Genomic DNA, 21561 nt, shown 5'->3' with positions numbered 1-21561 from the left:
AAGAGCTATTGTCAGAGGCCTGGAATTTTCCAGCCAGCCCATGGGCCTCCAAAAGCATCGAGGACTAAGCCAGCTGGCTGGAGACAGTCTCACAGTGGCAGACTGGGGGTCCTGCACACCAGAGAGGCTTTGAGGCCCTCCCCTCCACAATGGTGGCCCGGCTGCTAAGGGAATTTTTTTTAATTTAAAAGTTTAAAAAGTTGGAGTGAGCACACCTCAAGATAGAGGCACCTTCTCTCTCTTACTTGAACTGCAGGCTGCTGCTTCTTCCTAGCTGGAGGACCTCCTATTGTCCCTCCAGCTTTGAGAGTCCACCTGCTGTTGGACAGAGTGTCTGCCCTCTGGCTCATAATTGGCCAGTTCGAGGAAAATCACTGCCAGGCAACTGTTCCCTATACAGTGCGGAATTGGGACCCCGATTTGACCCTGACGTCGGGGTCCTGACCCAAAACCCCAAAATCCTGTCCCTGGATTTTAGCTTGAATATTTGGTTCTACCTCTTCAAAAAAAAAAACACTTTCCCTGTTTGTCTTATCTAGAGAAAAATTACCATAGCCTCATTCAATTGTTCACATATCTTTGGTCAGGGAACAGATAAGTCTTTGGACAGGAAGCTGGTATCCAAAGCAGAAATCTAGAATACCAGTAGCTAGGAAATTAGAAGTATATGTATAGAGAATATATATGTGGTTATGGAGTGAGGTTTAAACAGTAAAAAAATCTGTATTCCCAGCTCCAGGGCTTTTTAAAGTCAGATACACAGGAGCAAAACTGATTGGAAACAGGAAGACCTGCACCTTGAACACTATCAACTAAACTACTCTGTTTATTTAGTGGATTAATGGAATTTGCTTCCTTCCTACCAAGAAGTTAATGGTATAAGGAAGCAGACTCTGATGATGCCTTTTAGACAAATGCTATAGATTAGGTCATCTTTTGCCATGTTCAAAACCAGACAGGGGGTGGAATTGGGGCAGGAGGGAGCGTGGGATCATGGCTTGAACTCTGAGATTCAATGTGTTGGTGATGAAAATGTGCTTAATAACCTCAACAATTAATGGTACTACATTATGAGACACAAATGTATGAAAAAATAGACATTTTAAAAATCAGACTTTTGATGTCTGGTTTACATTTTAGATATTTCCGGACAGCCCACTCAAAAGCAGGACTGTCTAATCCAAAACTGGATGGGTAGCAACACCAGCAGCAGAAACTAGGAAGCTCCACAAAAAAAAAACAGCTGAGACCATTTGAGAAAAGAATGTTATAATACTGTAGTACATTCCACAGGGAAGACAGCTGGGGCTATGAAAAAAAAATCATGATAAAAAGAGGAATTCACAGAATTAAAAACAATTAAATGGTCTGCTAAGAAAATGGCAATGGATTTGCTGGGTGATGTGTACTATTGGCTTTTGTTCAATTCAGGGACAACTGGAAGACTGAAGAGTTAAGAGTCTGGTCCTGCAATTATTCAGCCAAGTGTTAGTATGGCGAGACAGGACACACATGCCTCCATTATATTTCTTCAAATTTGGAATCAGTTCATGCCAATGTGGTGCACACATGCAATACCTTTTCCACTATGGGTTGGATGTGTGTGCCAGAACTGACTGTCTGGGCCTTTTTTAATCTTGACAAATGGCTGGCAAATGATTGAAGGGCTCAGAAAACTGAATGTAAGCAGATATGTACACTTTCAATGAAAATAACTGCTGCACTCACTTCAAACACCTTTCCGTTTACCTCCCTACAAGTTTTAGAAAACATTTAAAGGCTGGTAGGACAATAATCCAATATGAATCTACCTAAAATCTCCCATTTATGTGGCTGGAACCATTGAAACAAATTGAAAAAAAGACTCGCATTTCCATAGCACCTTTCATGGTCTCAGGACATCCCAAAGCGCTTCACAACCAACGAAGTACTTTAGAAATGTAGTCAGTGTTGTAATGTAGGAAAATTGAAAACCTGCGGGGGGGGGGGCGAAGACAGCGTATGTCTGAGTTTGTGTGTGTGTCCATGTGTCGGGGTCTGTCTGTAACTGTGTGTGTGTCTAATGCTAAACAGTCTGGTATAGGTATAGAGGGAAAAAAATGTATGTATCGGGGATGCCTATAGGTTGGCGCTAATATGATTTATTTTCAGACACATTTGGCAATACCAGAATTTTATAACCTCTAAATCAAAATCTAAAATGGGCTAAATGCCCAGTCATTAACACTGTAAAATTGTTCTCATTTTGTAGTGGATTTTTTTTTTTATAAAGTAAACTAAAATGCTTACAATTGGCACCTTTTGCACATGTTGGCTATAATACTGCATAAAGGATGGAATTGTTTTGAAATACAATCCATAGAAAAATATTCTCAGAAATTTGGGATTTGAGCATAATTTAAATGAAGGACACAGCTGCTCTGGTGAATCTGGAGCTAAAGGAAAAGAGATTTGGTTGATGTATCAAAGCTAAAAAGACAGAGGGAACAAGTACGGAAGAAAGAGAGCAGGCAAAGTGAAAGGTATTCGATCCTCGCAGGATTCCTGTGGCTTGGGTCTATCTTCTGGAATTATTAGACACAAATTCTCCTTCCTGTTTCCCTGGCAGAACACACACCTAGTCAGTTTACTACAAATAGGCAATCCGACTTCAATCAGTCTCTTTGACTGGAAGGCAACTTCTGTATTTTCAGGGTGGTCGTGGCTAGAAACTGAATAGAGACCTTCATGAATAAATGGGGCCAATTTTAGGATCCAAAATGCCCTGTTTATGGTCGCAGAAGAAGCATCCTGGACTGAGGAATCCAGTGGAAATCAACTTTGCAAGTTTGGAATTTAACTTTAGCCCTGCTCTATTATGGGACCACGTATGGAGCGGGTGTTGAAAACTTCCATCTGAAATAGGTGGGAATTTAATTAAGGTTTTTAAAAAGGGACTGATGGGTCATGGCTTCGGTTCCCAGCCCGTGGGTTTGCTGGGCACCTGATCCAACAGCACTGCCAGGAGTTCCATTATCACCCCCATCCCCTCCACCAACTAACACTTTTATCCTTAATTATTCAATAGAGTGTTATTTGCATCTGACCATTTAGGAGGAATCAATACCAGTTCTAAATAATTCGGAATTGACTTGGATGATTATCATCCCCCAATTAGAGAAGAGATGTTTGTGCAGAGCTTTGAGTAGACATGGTTACAATTTCTCCCTTGGTGGAAAGGTCGAGAACCAGAGGACACTGATTCAAGGTGAATGGCAAAAGAACCAAAGGCGACATGAGAAAAAACTTTTTTATGCAGCAAGTGGTTAGATCTGGACTGCACTCCTGGCAGTGTGTTGAAGGCAGATTCAAAAAGAGAGTATTGGATAATCATCTGAAAGGAAAAATTTATAGGGCTATAGGAAAAAGGCAGGGGAGTGGAACTAGTTGATTTGTTCTTGCAGAGAGCCTGCACGGACAAAATGAGCCAAATGGCCTCCTTCTGTGCTGTAGCTATTCTATGATTCCAGTACAGTAGGATTTAATCCAATTCCCCAATGCTCAGTATTTGAATTGGATGCAAAAAGAATGAACATAACAATCATGGTGCTTATTTCCTCCCTCACTCATGTTGCAGCTTGTTACCTGTGTAAAATCTGCTATGGAAAATTTCTACCTATGAAAAGGGTTATTTACAGCACAATTAGTGAGCCATCTTAGTCAATAACCAGATGTCTATGTGAATGCATGTGCTTGTCGGCAAGTTGAGTATTTGTCAACATGATAGCATTTAAACAAGTAATTTGAATGAATCCAGGAGCTCAGTATCGGCACTGAGGTGACCTGATTAGATTCCAATGGATTATGACAACATGTGTGCTCCAATTAGGGAACGGTGGTCTGCCAGTCATTCAGCCATACAGAAAGTGAGAAGTATTCAGAGGGCGGGTTGAGCTTGCAACTATGGTGACATTTTATATTAAAATGTATTTGTATGGTGGCACTGTTAGTAAATTTACAATGGGCTAGATTAGCTCGATGACTGTTTTTTCCTCATTCAATTAGTGTGTGCACAGTTACAGAATAAATAATGATAGTAGCTTTTCACTAAACACAATGGATTGATTAAGAGCAGCGTGATAGGATAGCAGCTCTTCAATAGTTAGTAAGAAAAAAAAACTTACCCTACAACGAAAATTAAGTAAATGTCACCATAGCTTTGCCAACTGCAAAACTGATTAAACTACATTAATGCTACCTGGAACATCACATTAACACTGCCTTCCCTTGACATAATAATGTCAGAAAATTGCTACATTATCACAAATGAGGAGGTAAATAAAGAAGGCACATCACATATACACATAGAAGGTTGGATTTCTATAATTCATTTCTACAGGGTTGGAGCAGAACTCCTGCCCACTTCCCCAACACTGCCATGACCCAGTCCAATTTCCTGGATTGGGGGTCATTAGGTTTTTAATCGCAAGATCCCATTGCGATCCACCAGTAGCCCACAGGAATATTAAGATGGTGTTGTAGTAGAACAGTTGCTGCAGCACACAAAGAGGGGGGAGGTAATACAGCACCCCAAAGAATGGACTAACTCAATTGAGATTGAGGCTTTCAACAGATAAGCAATTGAAGGGAAAGGACGCCTCTAGTAGGCCTTCTCTCTCCTTTCAAAGAATCTTAGATCCTTCCCAGAGCTGACCCAAGCCTAGTGCCATCTTTCCTAGGAAGCAGGAGAAAGAGTCCCAGGTATCAGTTATATCCATCAAGGACCAGGATCCCCCTCTCCTCCACTGCATGTAACTAGTGGAGAAGGAGTGGTCAACAGTATCTCTGTTGGGGCTAGAGACAGGAAAACTCAGGTTGGGACAGGAATGCATCAGTAGGCATCACTGTCCCATTTCCCCTCAGTCTCTACCACTATCCCACCCCAATTCAGGGAAGATTACACAGCAGAGTCCAGCCCACACAATGTTAGCATCACAGACTAACAGAAACACTTTGCCAAAAAGACTCTACAAATCTGCACATTCCATACATTTCCTTTTCAAATGTACATATGTTTCTTCCAAATGTGTTTATAATGTATATTTTTCAATGAATATATTTCCCCATCTGTCCCCCTCTTCCACTTGCCCATTCCACGGACACAAGGAAAGCTTTAGGCTGCAGAATGTTCCATAACAGTTTTCAACAATATGAACTGTCAAAGTATTTTCTAGTAGGTCCCCACCTGAACTGAATAGGCTCAATTTTGCGTGGTGCTTTTATTTAACAAACCACTGACAATGAACAATGCTCTCCCAAAGAAAACAATCAGTTAAAAGGGACTCAAAAAATTTCAGCCGTTTGGTTGGGAGTCAAGAGCTTTGCTTCTCGAGATACTGGCTGGCTTCATACATTCCATATCTCAAGAAATAGCAAGACTATCAGCTTTGCTGCTTGTGCTTTGGGAAATCATCACTTTGAGGGTAGATAAGGACAGCAATGCCAGGCTAAGTAAAATGTTATTGCCAGCAGCTCAAGATAACTATAGAATGTAGCTGTAAGCTAATATCAGTTTAAACTGTCCAACAGATGCCCTTCTGGATTATATTCCTGTTTAGACTGTATATGATCCAACAGTCACAATACAGTGTAGCAGGTAAAAGCTTCTTCAATTCCCACAGTTTAATGCTGCAGTCTCAGAAATTACTTCCCTGCTATGGGTGAGCTAACAGTTCAGATTTGACACGACCATTTAAGGCTGGACTCTTGGGACAATATATTTTATTCCTGATCGAATTTTCAGACCCAAAATTACTACCACTTTCTCCCTGAAAATACATTAATGTTTTTTTTTTATTTGATTTTATGAGGAGATTGCTTTGTGAAAACAAACAGAAAAGTGTGAAGAATACTGCTGCTTCTGGGAGGCCTTGGCCCACTCTCACATCTGTCCTATTCTATCAGATAGAAATCCCTATTCAAAGGTGTTTTTCTCACGCCATAAAAAGGGCTTTATTAAAAGAAGTAATTTTAGAGTATTCTGCTACAGCTGCCAGTGGTATTATTGACCTCATTCAATTTTGGCAGAGCTACTATTTGTAACAAATCTATCTTGCCTTCCAATGAAAAGGACAGGGACACTGGTTAACTTTTATTTTGTGAAAATAATGGGCTCCTGGAAACATATAATTGTTGAATGTATAAGATTTTAAGATGAAATAGTGTTAACAGCATCATATTTATAGGTTGTTAAGGAGCATGTTCTGGGAGGAAGCAAGTTAGCCTCCACCGATTAGTAAAATCAAAGCAAAATCCTGTGGATGCTGGAATTCTGAAATAAAAACAAAGTGCTGGAAATACTCAGCAGGTCTGACAGCATCTGTGGAGAGAGAAACAGAGTTAACGGGGGGAAATTTTACATTAGTAGCGGGAGTCTCAAAGTCTGGAAAAAGCCCGAGATCACTGCATCGCTTCTTCTCCGGAAGGCCCCCCGAATCTAATACCAATCAGGTGGACAGCGGCAGGCCTTCCACAGGATCAATGACCATGTCGTCAGAAGTCCAGCCCTTGGACAGCTGCCAGCCAATCAGAGGCCAGAAGCTGCAACGCCACCACGGAGGCGGTTGCTGCTGCTGGAGGAGGACCTACTAAAGACCAAGCAGCGTCGCTGGACCCAGGCCTCAGGGCGGAAAGGGTCTAGCAGGGTGGGAGTCAGGGGAAGGGGGGAGTCGGTGGCAAGGACAGGGGATGGCTTTCAGCGGGCCCCACCTCCTTCCCGATGCCGGGTCCCTCGTTCAGGCACTGTGCCTTTTAACAAAGGACCCCCACCACTGGAGCTGCGTGGTTTTCCATGCCATGTTTCCCATGCAGCGACAGGGCTTGCCCGTCATACAGCTAATTGCGGCTGCAGTGGGATGTGGCCCTTAATTGGGGGTTAATTGTTCTGTTAAGGGCCTCAATTGGTGGCCACCATCTTACCCAATTTTATGCTCTCCCTGCCTCCAAACCTGCTGCAGGGGAGAGCATAAAATCTCCCCAAAGTTTCAGATCCATGACCTTTCACCTGTTGAAAAGTCACAGACCTGAAACATTAACTGTTTCTCTCATCACAGCTGCTGCCAGACTTGCTGAGTATTTCGAGCACTTTCTGTTTTTACTCCATTGATCAGTGGCTGACTGAACTGATGACTTAAGAGTAGCTCTTCAGTACAAGTATAAGTTATTGATGCAATTTTATTCATACGACATCTGCACAAAAGCCAGTCAGTAATGCTTTGTTGATAAAAATCTAGTTATTGCAATGCTCAAATATTATACTATTTTCACAACTTTTTGTTGGATTTACTTGTTGCTTTATTTTGATTGCAGCGCTAGATATTAAACATGGTACATGTTGAAGTGACTATTCCTATCCCCAGCTCCCTTTTGTACAAGAACAACCCAGTTACTGAAGCAATAGCCCAAGAGTCATTCAGAAACTGAGTAGTCTGGATCAGAATCCCATATGTTTTCCTTTTGCGGGGTGGGGAATTGGAGGGGAGGAGGGAGTAAAGGGAAACACCATCTTTTCTTGAATTAAAAAAAAAGGAAATTCTAGAAATGCTGGTAGAATTGTAACGAAAGGTAAATCGAGCTGAAACATTGGACTGAATTTTATGACAGACTTTGAGACCCCAACATTGGGCCAAAAAGCAGGTCCTGAGCCCGCACTTGCCAGCAGCAGGACCAGCTTGGCAATTTTATCAGATGGCCTCCTAATTGGCTGCCTGTAGGCCCACCGTCCAATTAAGAACAGCGAGCAGACTCCTGATGCTGCTGGCCCAATCACAGGCCCGGCAGTTCTGAAGCCTCAGCAGTCCCATCGAGAGACATGAGCACTGCTGAAGCAGGCAGGAAACCTCAGGCTGCCTCAAAATGGAAGTGCTCTCGGACAGGTATGTAAAAATAAAAATTTAGGGGGCCAAGGGTGGTAGACCCGTGCAAAGGAGGGGAAATCCTATCATGCCCTGGCCCCCTCTTTGGGCCATGGAGCCTTGGCTCTGATAGGCCCCCGGCCTTCTGCAGGGAAAGCAGCCTTCATGAAGCTGGTAACATCCCCACACACTGGGTGAGGGGGAGGGGGTTGGTGAGCACCCCACCATCAGCAAAATGCCAGTGACCCCATAAAATGGCTCATAATTGGGCCCTTAATTATGCCAATCCGCACCCGACCCACCTCCTGCCCACCACTGGGAAACGTCCAATGGGGAGCTGTCCCATCACGGCTTCCTGCTATTTTACAAGCCCCCTCAGCTCCTTTCCCACCACCCAAGTGCCAGTAAAGTTCAGTCTGTTAACCCTATGTTTCTCTCTCCAGACCTGCTGAGACAACATTTCCTGTTTTTATTTCAGATTTCTAACATCTGCAGTATTTTGCTTTTTTTTGTTTGCTTGTTTGTAGGAATCTCTGTTCTCTTGGAGAGAGGAAGGGCAGGGAACTTGCTCTGAGGCATCTGCAAATGATTTGACTCCAAACAACATTACAACCCTTCAATGTGGTTCTCTTGCGGAATTTCCCTCCCCTCCTGTTGCAAAATGGGTGGGCTATGTTCTTTATTTCCCCTTGATGGTCAGATTGAGTTCAGGAACGTACTCAGTGAGAAATTGAAGTCATTGATCTAATTGAGTAGCAGAACAGGCCAGAGTGGTTGAAAGGCCTACTCCTGTTCTTATATTCCTTTTCGTCTGTGGCACTGTCTACTGCAGCAAAATGCACTGTGTCATTCACCACTCTGCCATTGTGTCATCTATGATTTTCTTAAGTATAAAATGAAATTAATGGCACAGAGCCATCTGGCATTCAAACAATGATTTAATTATATTCTCAGCACCACATCAGGAGGTTTTCCGATCTTAGTGCTGCGGTACTCCTGCACCAGCATAAGATAGGACTTAACGGAGACTATTAAACAGCAACCTTAAGAAAATAAACAAATGCCATCATCCCTATCCATAGCTGATATTCTTTTTACAAAAATAAACACATAATAAAATACATTAATTTTAAAATTTTAGATTTTCAAAGTTCTTTCGTGAGCTTGTTCTTTTAAAGAGATCACTTGCTATAAAACTATATAGCTCAAGAAATCCAAGTATAACAACCCTCCTATAGCACAATGTTAAGATTCCATAAACAATAGAGGAAACATATTAAACATTCCCTCCTACACCATAGGGCTCCCTGTACAATAGGGAATGTATATAAAGCATGCCAGAATGTCCTGTAAATTTGTACCAGAAAACAGCATAATATCATAGTGCAATGCCAATTTTCAGTATAAAGGATCGAGGAAATTCAAGTGAGGTGTAAAAATAGCCATAAATAACTTAAACCTGAATTTCCTCAAAAAGCCGTAAATGGCTTACTCCTGGACTTCCTCGATCGTTTATGCCGATTCAGAAAAAGCTTCACTGAAAGCCTCTGCTTCTCATCAACATAGTCCCTGACAAATTTCCTGAATTTACTCTAGTTCTGAATGGGCAGTAAACCTATGCACAACAGGACCAGAGGTGTTATTTCTAGTGTTTCATGGCAATTTCAGTGATTAATTTTAATTATTTCTCTTCACTGAGGCCTAACTATATTTTCCTTATCTTTGAATGCATCTTCATGGCATCAAAATGATTTGCATTAAATAATGAAGAAATCCCATGCTTATCAAATGTGCACAGATGATGGCTTCAAACCTTAACTGTCATGTAAAAAGAGGGACTTGAAGGAAGGTGGCATTAGTTTGGTGGGTTCCTTGGTTCCTGATTGTTTCCAATTGTTTTAAATATGTTTTTATGCTCTGGCGAATGTTAATGAGATTCTCAGCAAATTACAGTATAATTGACCAAAACGAAGATCAGCCTAAATTTTGGCGTTAAACCATTTTTAGGAAGTTCTGGGCTGATATGTGGTGTCCTGCCTAACAAAGGCACCAATTAATAACAATGTAGGGCTCCTCTCTCATGCTCCTGGTGTTCCCAGTTTCTGTAGTGAATCCCCATGGTGCAGGCGATGGATCTAGTATGTTTACTTGTGCCACACAAGTTATTCGGGCCACCCACATGCTTTCCTTTGGATTTTTGAGCATCACCACAGCACATGTGTATGCAGGTACATGCTATGCATTGCAGCACCATGGGAGTGATTCTCTTCATTGGGGCTCATTGTACATGCACAACGGGCTCCTGGCAGGATTTCTTCCATCAAGTTGGAACCCACCAATGCAACTAAGAGAACTGCAGTGGGAACAAGGGGGGAGAAGGGTCCTAAAAGGAACAGAAATGTTACAAAGTTGGGAATTAAGGCTTCCTCTGAAGGCTTTCGCCAATACCAAGATATTCGGTAGCTAAATGGTTGGTGCTGACTGGAAGGAGAGTAAACAATCAAGACTTCTTTACAGCTGCTTCCTGGGACCTACTATCACCATCCCCATGCCCTCCCTGGAACAGGCAGTAAATGGAACAGACAGGAGGGAATGCATTGGGCACCTGGGCCCCATCCTCTGATGATCACTTCACAGGTGGCGTGCATGTTAGGAACATCCAGTGGGGATAGGGAATGCTGGTCAGGATAGCGAGGCTTGATTTCCTGTCATTCTGTGCTTTTTTGGGTGGGATCATAGAGGAGAAATACCCTCACCCTCCACATTTGTTGTGTATGTACATAAAGTTGGAAGGTACAAGAGTATGCAGCGAACATTAATGGACTCATGTAAGAAATAGTTACTTACAAGCTCATGATAGGAACATTGCAACAGGAGTAGGCCACTCAATCTGCCTTTGATCCATATCCCATGATACCCTGACCAAACAAAAATCTATCAAGCTCAAATCTTGAAAGTTTCAATTGACCCAGCACCCACAGCCTTTTGGGGGAAAGAGTTCCAGATTTCTACTATCCTTTGAAGAAGTGTTTCCTAATTTCCTGAATGGCTTGGCTCTTATCTTAAGATTATGACCCCTTGAGGGGAATTTTATGCTCCCCCCCATGGTGGACTTGCAGGTGGGGACAGCTTAAAATTGGGACTCCTCCACCTTCCTGCCTCTGCCAAATTTAAGTCTGGGTTTGGAAGGTTTGTGAGCAGCCTTGTCACCCCGCTGCTAATTGAGGCTCTTAAGTGGACAATTAATGCCTAATTAAGGGCATCGGCATCATCCCTCCGCCACTGCAATTAACCATGTGGCGGGTGGCCCAGTCACCGCACAGGTTGCACGGCATGAAAAACTGTGCGGGCTGCTTTCTGGCTCCGGGGTGGGGGTCCCTCGTTAAAAGGCACAGTGCCTGAATGATGGACCCAGCATCAGGAAGGGGTACCCGCTGAGAGGCACACCCCTCCCTTGATGCCAACCCCCCCCACATCCCTCACCCACAACCCCCACCCGAGATTCCTCCCGCCCTGACCTACCTACGGACTGGGTCTAGCGCCCCTCCTGGGCCTCCGGCATGTTCCACTGGCAGCAGCCACCGTCTCCGTGGTGGCGCTGCTCAGTGAAAGAGCTGCCAGCCTCTGATTGGCCGGCAGCTCTCCGAGGGCGGCACCTCTGTCGCTAAGGTCCTTGATCCCGTGGAAAACCGACCACTGTCCACTTAAGTGCTTAATTGGCACTAGATCTGGCGGACCTCCCACAGAAGAGGTGGCACGGGGTTCTCAGCATCGCTTTTTGCAGGTGCTGAGACCCCGTCATCAGGATAAAATCTCAGCCTTTGTCCCACCAGAGCAAATAGATTCTCTGGGCTGGATCCCGGGGATCCGTCCCACCTTTTATGGGTCCCCGGACTTTAATTGTCCCGAGGCGGGACTTCCATCCACTTGAGGGAGGAGGTCCCGCTTCATTGAGCTGCCAGCCAATCAGTGGGCCAGGAGCTCTTAGTTCTAGCAGCACCACCGGGAGTGGTGGCCACTGCTGGGACTGCAGCCCAGCTGACGCAATGGAGCCTGGAGATGAGGTAAGATGGGCTTGCCTCACCTGGGAAATTGGTCCTTCCCTGGTGAGGCTGGAGTGGTCATTTAGAGGGAGGGGGCGTCTTGGGTCCCGGGGATGGATTGGGAGGTGGGGGCAGCCCTCAATCGGGCACCCTGTGTCCGACTGCCAAATCCCTCTCCCCGGGGTGCGGAAAGGCTGGCAGCTATCGCTGGCCTTTCACATCCCCAGCACGCCCACTTGCCATGGGTAAAATATTCATGGAGGCAGGCGAGGGCCCTTAAGTGGCTACATAAGGGCCTTCATTGGCCTCGGTAAGGTGGGCCATTTCCCCCCCCACGCGGTTGCTGTAAAGCTGACAGGAGGTGGGAGCAGGGCGGGTAGGCCTCCGGACCCTCCTGCTCAATTTTACGCATGGCCCCACGCCACCATCCGACCCGCTGGGGTGGTTTAAAATTCAGCCCTCTTTATCTAACCTATCAAATTCTTTTATCATTTTAAACAATATCTTTATCTACCCTAACAAATTATTTACATCATTTTAAATACCTTGATTAAATCACCCCTCAATCTTCTATACTCAAGGAATACAAAGCAGACTGAAATTTCGGGCCCTGGCAACATCGGGAATGGAGGCGGAATGGGCTGAAAAATTATGAGGTCAGCTAACATGCTGGCTTTCCAACCCCATTCCCAGCGTTGACCCTTTTGGCTGACATGGATTCATGGCCCAGGAAGGGAGCCCTCCTCCATGAGGAGGACAGGCAATTAGGCTCAAGAAGAGCCTGATTCAGCAGGGATTAAGGAGACCGACTGGGATTTTCCAGCTGGTCTCCCATTTCCCAATGTGATGCGGGCAGATCAACTGCCTGGAGGCAAGCAACCAGCTTCAGGCTGGGATGTCAGTGCTCCTGGCAGCCCTACAGGGTTTCCCTGCCAGCCTGGGTGGGGGACAGCTAAAGGCCACGCTGAGACGGATACCCCACCCCCCAACAGTGATGGCATAGCTGGTTTTTGTGTTTTTTTATTAAAGTTTTTAGAAAGTAGCTGATAGGGCACCATCTTGAAGTGCCCTCCAAATTACTTACCTTATACTGACGCCGGATGCTTCTCTGAAGCTGGAAGGCTTCTGATCAGCCCTCTAGCTTCGAAAGCCCACCCACTGCCCTTAGTTGGACAGGGGACCTATCTCCATCCAAGTAAGGGCTCACCCACATGAAAATCTTGACTTTAACCAGTTTCCCATTGGAGGCAAGTTCGGTACCCGAATACAGCCCCAACTCCTGTCTTCTGCCTCTGTCGGAAAATTCAGCCTCTAATTTATGCAACCCGTCTGAATAATTTGACCCTCTCTAACCTCCAGTATCATTCTGGTGAATCTGTGTGCACTCCTCCAAGGCCAATATATCCTGCATGCAATGCAGTGCTCAGATCTGAATGCAGTACTCCAGATTGAGCTGACTAAGGCTCTATAGAATTGAAGTATAACTTCCTCCTCTTTGTATTCAAGCCCCCTTGAGACAAATGTCAACATTCCATTAGTTTTTTGATTGCTTTATGTACTTTTTCACTAACATTTTGTAATTTCTGTACATGGCCAAATCCCTTTGCTTCTCCACAGTTCTTAGTTTCTCATCATTTAAAAGTGGATGATCTCACACTTCCCTACATTAAACTCCACTTTCCTCAGTTTTGCCCATTCACTTAATCTATGCCCCTTTGTAACGTCCAGCTCCTATCTGCGCTACTTAGTGCTCTCAACTTAGTGTCATCTGCAAACTCTGGGCTGGATTAAGTCATGACGGCAGGGTTCCCGATGCCGGGTTGAAACGCAAGGGGAATCCTGCCTCAGCCTGTCAGAGACCCCTAACATGAATCAACAATGCTCAGGCACTTAAGTGCCCACTGCCAGGATCCCCATCCCTTTAAAGATGGAGTTCCCACCTCCAAGAACTGCCGGCCAATCAGAGGGCTGGAAGCTCAATAGTATCGGCAGCGCCACCAGAAACAATGGCCACTGTCAGTGCCACAGGAGGCTTGGGAGCAGGCCCTGCGCTGGAGCCCGGGACCATAGGTAAGCGAGGCAGGGTTGCCGGGGCCAGTCTGGCAGGCCCCGGCAATGGGTGGGGGAGGGTGGGCGATGAGGGTAGGGGTTGAATGTTAACCTGGGCAGCCTTTGCCGCTGGAGGTCCTCCGCAGGCCGCAGATTGCCCATGGAGGAGGGCCCCCCCGCCACCAAACCCATAGGGAGGTTGCCTTGTTTTACTGGGTGATCTCTCCACATCGTGGAGGACACCACCAACCCCCCACCCCACCACTGGTTTAATTCCAGCGGTGGTGGGAAGAGGATCTTAAATGGCTACTCATTGGCTATTTCAATTGGCACGTGGGCGAGAAGGTCATCTTCAGCCTTTCCCGTCCCCAACTTAATGATGCGATGGGACGGTGACAGGCCCTCTGCCCCCCCACCCGACCCGGACCCGATGACATGTATCGGGTTCAGGTCGGGTCGGGCCGAGTTGGTCCAGACACACATGGTAAGTGCTCTGCTGGTAAGTATCGAAAATAAAAAAAAATAAAATAATTAAAAAACTTACCCGAGCTGGGAGTCCAGGATAAAACTGAGACTGCGCAGTGAGCGAGTAACGTCATTGCACACGCGCTGCAGCTTCTTGCAGGTTCGGTGTCAGAAGGTAAGTAAAGGGATGATCGGGTCAGGCCGAGTAGTGGCAGGTTCGAGTCGGGTCAGGTCGGGTCGGGCTCGGGGTAAAATCGGAGGGACTCAGGCCGGGTCGGGTTCTTTTTCCCGACCTAAAGCAGGCCTCTACCCCACCTTCTGTCGCAATTCTATGGGCCCCGCCACCACCTAGCCTGTCTCCGGGGGGCCCATTAAATACAGCCCTCTCTGTTCCTTCATCCAAGTCATTGAAAATATAGTGAAAAGCTAAGGCCCCATACAACTTGTCACATCCCACCAGAGTACATGCCCTTTATCCCCACTCTCTTGTCTCCCATCTTCAAACTAGTTTCCAACCCATTTCAAAAGATTGCTTCCAATTCTGTGCACTTTTATTTTTGCTATAAAACCTTATCAAATGCTATATTTTTTAATTCAATGGCACAATTCCTGAACCAAGAGAGCTTTGGAAGATTATAACAAACACATCTACAATTTCCTCACCTTTTAATATTCTGGGTAGAAACTAAAGATTTGTCTATATTAATTCTCATTATTTTCTTCAGTACCATTTTTATACTTGTATTAAATCCAGTAATTTTGTCCACTTGATTTATTTTCAGTTTCTCTTGTACAACGGGTATTCTGTCCTCTTCTTCTACAATGAAGAATGTAAAATATGGATTTAACAAATCAGCCAATTACTTATCATTGACAACCTGAGTCTGTCATTAGTGGGTCCATATTTCCCTAAGCCACTTTCTTTCTCTTCATATATTTTGTAAAGCTTTCACTGTTAGCCTTGATATCCCTTGCATGTTCTTTTCTCTATTCCTTTTTGCTGTTTGTGGCCATTGTTTCCTATACACTTGACTATTCCAATGCTCTCCTGAACAAGGAGACTTGAGCCCACCCAAAACTCTGTTGCCTGTATTCTAACTCGCACCAAATCCCATTCACCCATCACCCCTGGGCTCACTGACCTACATTGTCTCCTGGTAGGGCAACACCTCTATTTTAAAATTCTCATCCTGGTTTTCAAATCCCTCCATGGCCTCTCACTTTCCTATCTCCAGCCCTACAACTCTCAGATCTCTGTGTCCCTTGGAATCTGGCCTCTTGCGCATCCCTGATTTTCATTGCATTATTAGCAGTTATGCCTTCAGCTGCCTAGGCCCTAAGCGCTGCACCTTGGATATATTATATTAAAGGTGCTACATAAATGCAAGCTATTGATGATATTGTTTGTATCCCTTGGTTGTTTTTTTTTATTGCTGTCCCAGTCTGCTGGATTTCTACTTTTCTTAGTATTTGTTTAAACCTCTTTTTAGCTTTACATTGTAGCCTCCTCGTTCCTTGACTATCTGAGTTGACCCAAGAAAATGGACTTATACTGATAAAGAACAACAAGAACTTGCATTTATATAGTACTATTTAACTTGGGGAAATTTCACAAGGCTCTTCATGGATGTTTAATTGGACAAAAGTTGATATGCAAGTGCGACAGCTGCATGGATGCAGCCAATGACATCATAACATGCCACAGCTTTTGATATGTGTCAGCTTTATGTTAGATAGAAATTGACACATTGCTAATCCACCATAATACTACCATATTCACTAGAAGTTCCAAAGTTCAGAATGATACTGACATCCTTTCACATATTGGTATAGCATTTACAGTCATAACAAAATGAATGTAGCTAAAGTTCAAGTGTAGTAGGAATATCAAAGAAACCATACAAAATATCCTCCCCCAATAGCAGAGTTATGATTCCCTTTCTAATAGAGAAATTGCACTCTCGATAATATGTTCAGTATGGCTTGCAGCCTAAATAGGAAAATCATGTTTAACATTCCATATATTATTCTCTCATTCTGCCTGGTAAATTGTTTAATACTGTAGTGAAACCATATTAAGCTGGCTAAATGACTGTATCCTGTGAACATAGATATTTATCTAGAAAACTCAGAAATGTTGAAATTATACATATTAATATAATTCATAAACTCAATAAAGCTGACACAGCCCCGTAAGCTGACAATTCAAATAATAAACCTTGAATACAAGCTATTACCAGTGCCACTGCTTTACGCTAGTTAAAGATGATAAGTCTTGGTTTAGTGGATGTGATTTCAGGATTTTCAACAATGGTTTGTATGATCACATATTATAACTCAGATCCTTTATCCTTATACTAAGAGTACAGTGGGACATAAGCTTGTTTTAACTAAAGCTGCAGTTTTAACCAATATATTTATCACTTGTATGTAAAATGTATTTTTCGCATTGGTGAAGCCAAAAATTTGTGATGAGATATGAGAGTACTAAAGATCTAAAGTTTATTACTATAAGATCTGGGAGCATAGTCTCCCTCTCCCCGCAAATGTTTCTGTTTTTCACATTTTGTTGGTAAACTTTCCAGTATTTTGAAGTGCACTGTGACTCAGCCTTTGAAATCAATATTAACTTATTCTCAAAAGGTTACTAATATTTTAAGTATTAGAATAAACTAATTGTTACAAGTTACAATTGACTCTTCATTTTTGAGTATAGCACAGCAGAAGGCTGACTCACATTAATACCATAATGGCTTTTCCCACAATAACAGCAGCTCATGATAATAGAACAAACACGAATACTAGAAATGCTAAAAACTCTAGTCTTGCAGAATATGCTTCACTAATTGAAAATAAATGTCAAGTGAATGCTAATTCCCTCACCTGCCAGCCACCAAGTGTTGGTCTGAACCATCTTGGGATCCATATGTCCTTCCAAACTCTGCATATGAATGCATATTTCTGGTGCATTTAGGGCATTCTGGGGTGATTTTTAACAAAAAGCCCCATAGGCCATAAACATGATGATTTCAGTATTTGGCATTCATGTACATGGAACACATAGTTCCTCTCCTTTAAAGAACTCTCCACACTTATAACACTTATATGGCTCCTAAAGATAATATAATGAAATGATTCACTATACCTATATCCAACAATTACTGAACATTTAAATTAACAATTAAAAAAGGACATTAAATGTACTAACATTTTTTAAATGAAAAATTACCTGATAAAGTTCTATTCGTTGCTCCTCTACTTTTGCCTTTGGATTCTGTAAACGAAACACTCTGAACTCTGCCTTCACCAGGTTGGAAACATTTTTCTCCATTGAAGTGACGTCTAAGTACACCCGTCTGAAGTATGGGTTATATTGTTGGGACGGGATGACATCTACATGGAAATGTACAGAACAATGGCAAGTCAATATAGCAAGAAAGATCAGCATGCATACTTAGAAAAACAACTGAAGCCAGTATGCAAAGTATTAGTTTCAGTCAGTGATCCCAGATGTCCCTATATAAATATAGTGTAGTCCATGACCTCTGCTCCCAGCTTTCATAAACAATCAGTTTAATTGTAAATCATTAAATTATGATTTTTCTACATTCTTAAACCTGACATTATTAAATAACAACTTTTTCAGTGGGTAACAATGCCTCAGGTTTCTATGTAGGGTAAGCATTCTACTTGCCTGCTCTCCAGAGGTGTCTGATAAAATGTTATTACAATACTTTATTCCTCAATTTTGTTTTAGAGCTTCTAAATGGTTCCCTTATTTTGCCCTCCTGTGGCACACAAGACAAGTATTTTGCAGGCAATGCGTCATAATAGCTAGTCAGGATATTAATAAAACATCTGCTGTAATATAACTGCCAAATTAATAATTCATTTCAGCAGCACGGCCACAACAGACTTCCACCAAATTTATCTTGCATTCTACACGATATCAGACTTTAATGCAAGAGCTAGTAAAGAAAGTATTATGTAACAAATACTATGGTTGAAATGAAGTAAAAGACTGTAATTTAATCTCAGGGGTTCAAGTGAGGTCCCTGAACAGTTTGAGCTGTGCTCAAGCCACTTATGATGTTACCTGGATTCTTCAATTAAATAACTAATTTGTTACTTTTTCTCAACCATGCATTATCCTATACACATATGTTCTCTTTTCCCTGTTGAGAAATAGTTTGAATTGAAATTCATAGCACTAATTTCATGGTTTCTTCCTGCCAGTCTTGTAATTTAATTCCCTTTCATTTTAGAAAAGTGGAAATGTCTGTTAAGAATTTCAATATGTGGGTGCGGAAAAGCCTCACTGTGGTTTAGCTGTGAAGAAAAGGTGTCCCACCATCTGATTAGTTGAAAGGATGATACTGATTTGTAATGATTGCTGCAGTACTTGAACCATTTAAACATTGAAATCTCCTGATAATTTTCAAAACATACATGTATTAGAAGTCTAAACAACTTCAGTTATAGATGTCTGCAAATATAATTTAAAAATCAGCTGCTCATTGGGATTGACTGGTGCAATCAGTTAACATTCTGTGCCTCCATCTCTGGAATTCAAAACTCAGGCTGACCAGTTCCCCAGTGGTTCAGGAAATATATTGAGTAGCTGAGTCATATAGGCTAGGAAAGTCCAAGACTTGATGTGTGCTGAGTTACCTGTTCTCAGCTGTGGCAGTGGTAGAGATAGTACAATTAGTATCAGCACCTTGGGCTAGGTAGGTTAGGGCTCCTGCTTATAAGTCATCCAGTGGGCCTTGCTGGAAATGTGTGTATGTGGATATCAGGTGAGAACAGGATCAGGCTTGGTTGCGATAGCTCTGTTGTTTAATAACCTCTTGCCACTCAATGTCAAATGCAAAAGATGAACAACCACCATTTGGGCACAGTACAGAAAGTTGATTGGAATTCATTGAACAGTACCCAGTAAGGAGCCAATGCCTTTTCGAGAGATGGAGATAGGAAGAAATTGACTGAGAATAAATACAACGCAGACTTCTCACATTGGTGCAGTAGAAAATGCCGTTATGAGGTTAATGCTAGAGAAAAGTAATGGTAACTTTACCATTACAAGATCACAAGTTACTTACAGATGAGGAAGACAATTTGGCCTATTTTAAGTCATCCATTCTGAACAACTCTACACTCTCGCAACAGCCTCATCTAGTTATTTCTTAAATGATTCCAAGGTTTCCACTTCCACTGCTTTGCCCATAATTCCATTCCAAGATTATCAGTCCCAAAGTTATCTTTTATTCGTTTGACCTGTATCCCATTCCCACAGTTTAATTCAAGATAGTATTCCAGAATAACCTTTCCAATGTCATATACCTCTATAATATCCCCTTTCAGATGCCTCCTTTTTAGGCTGAAAAGTCCCAGTGTCTTCCCTGACCCTAGGGATCAGCATGATGGCTCTTCCTTACATTGCTTCTAGCAATTAACTATCTTCCATATTTGCCAGTAACCAGAAGTGGCCATAGCACTCAAAATGCGATCTGACCAGAACACTACAGTTTGATCATGACTTCCTCGGATTTGTATTCTATTGTCTTGGCTATGTAGTTCAACTTTCAATATGGCTTTTTTGATTTCTGCTCTGCATTGGTTGTACCTGGACAAATTGAGCACTGAATCTACTAATGCTCATAGGTTTCTTTCAGTTTCATTCTTAGCTGCTTACACAGTATTCATGAAGTATGTAAATCATCTATTTTTCCTTCCTCTGTGCAATATTTTGTATTTGTCTAATTAAATTTCATCTGCTATTGTTCAATCCACTGGCATAAGTTTCTGGGTTGCATCACTGATTTCACTCCCCTTCTTATTTTGGTATTGTCTTGAAATTTGACCAACTTATATTAGAGTTTCTGAATCCAAGCTATTGGTGTACATTAGAAACAGCACTGTCCTCAATACTGAGTCCCTAGACACTTCACGCATTACCTGCCCCTACCACCCTGATATGACCTCTTTAACTAATACTTAGCCAATTCTACCCTCCATCCAATTTCTTGTCCATACCCAAATTTTGTCCTGACTCCCCACATCATGGAGTTTAATTATATGGAACTTTATCAATCACCTTTTGGAAGTCATAAGCTTTAGACATTTGACTTGGCTTGTCACTTCTAAAAGAAATCAAGGAGTTTGATCAGCTCGGAACTTGTCTATATAAAGCCATGTTCCCTGCTGTTTACTAGGTTAATTTTGTATAGATAATCCTCGAGTTTACTCCTGATAATTGGTTCCATTATTTTACACAGAATTGAAATAAGACTATTGGGTTATCATTTCCTGCATCTGTTTTGTCACTTTTGTTTTGAAAATCGGTATGTTTCCAATCTATTGATATCTTTACAGTGTCCAATGACTCTCTCATAATGATTACCAGTGTCTCACAGATCTCCTCTCTAGTCTCTCTCAATACTTTGGAATAAATATCAACTATCCCTGGGGATCTATTTGTTTTAAGCCCTTTCAGCTTGTCCAAAACTTCCATCTCATTTATACTGAAGTCCTGAATTTTGCTTTGATATTCTTTTTCCGGAGAGGCCATCTTGCTCATGTCTTCCTTTGTGAATACTTGGAGGAAGTGATCATTGTATCTAGAATTTTCACCCCAACTTTAATATATAAATTTGACTTAAAAATCATAGTATAGAGTTGCCGATTACACACTGATTTGGCTGCTGCAACTCTAGCAACCATTTCCTGAGTAGGTGGCTGAATGTTAGAGTAGCTGTGCCAGCTCCAGTATAACAGCTGGAGTTGACAAAGTGCCCCAGAAACCAATGCATGTCATGACATCACCCTAGCTACTCACTGGAATAAATCTTACTCCAAAAATCAGTGTACTATTCCCTATGTGTAAATCCATTTGCATTCTATCCATGCGCATGTGCAGTGTTGCTCTACCTTTTGGAGGAAACTGGGGCACTTAAGTGAGACAACAATTTTAATACACATCACTTGTATCCAGATAGAAAAATGATATGATCAGCATTGCACCTGGAAGTAAATGATGCACTGAGTAGGAAAAGCAGAAAAATGGTCCTTTCCCAGCAGTGATGGTCACAAAACCCAACCTTCCAAAAATG

At 42.6% G+C, this 21561-nt stretch overlaps 1 protein-coding gene across 1 annotated transcript in view; it reads right to left on the bottom strand.

Annotated features, from left to right (window-relative positions):
- tgfb2 (transforming growth factor, beta 2) overlaps nt 1–21561 on the bottom strand; it is an 89308-nt gene that overhangs the window by 54731 nt on the left and 13016 nt on the right. Inside the window, exon 2 of the mRNA XM_068045064.1 lies at nt 17679–17842. Coding sequence (XP_067901165.1) covers nt 17679–17842 — 164 coding nt within the window. The remainder of the gene's footprint in view (nt 1–17678; nt 17843–21561) is intronic.

Source organism: Heterodontus francisci, chromosome 13 (genome assembly GCF_036365525.1).
Source record: "Heterodontus francisci isolate sHetFra1 chromosome 13, sHetFra1.hap1, whole genome shotgun sequence".
Lineage (NCBI taxonomy): Eukaryota > Metazoa > Chordata > Chondrichthyes > Heterodontiformes > Heterodontidae > Heterodontus > Heterodontus francisci.
This window is presented reverse-complemented; position numbering and strand designations above follow the sequence as displayed.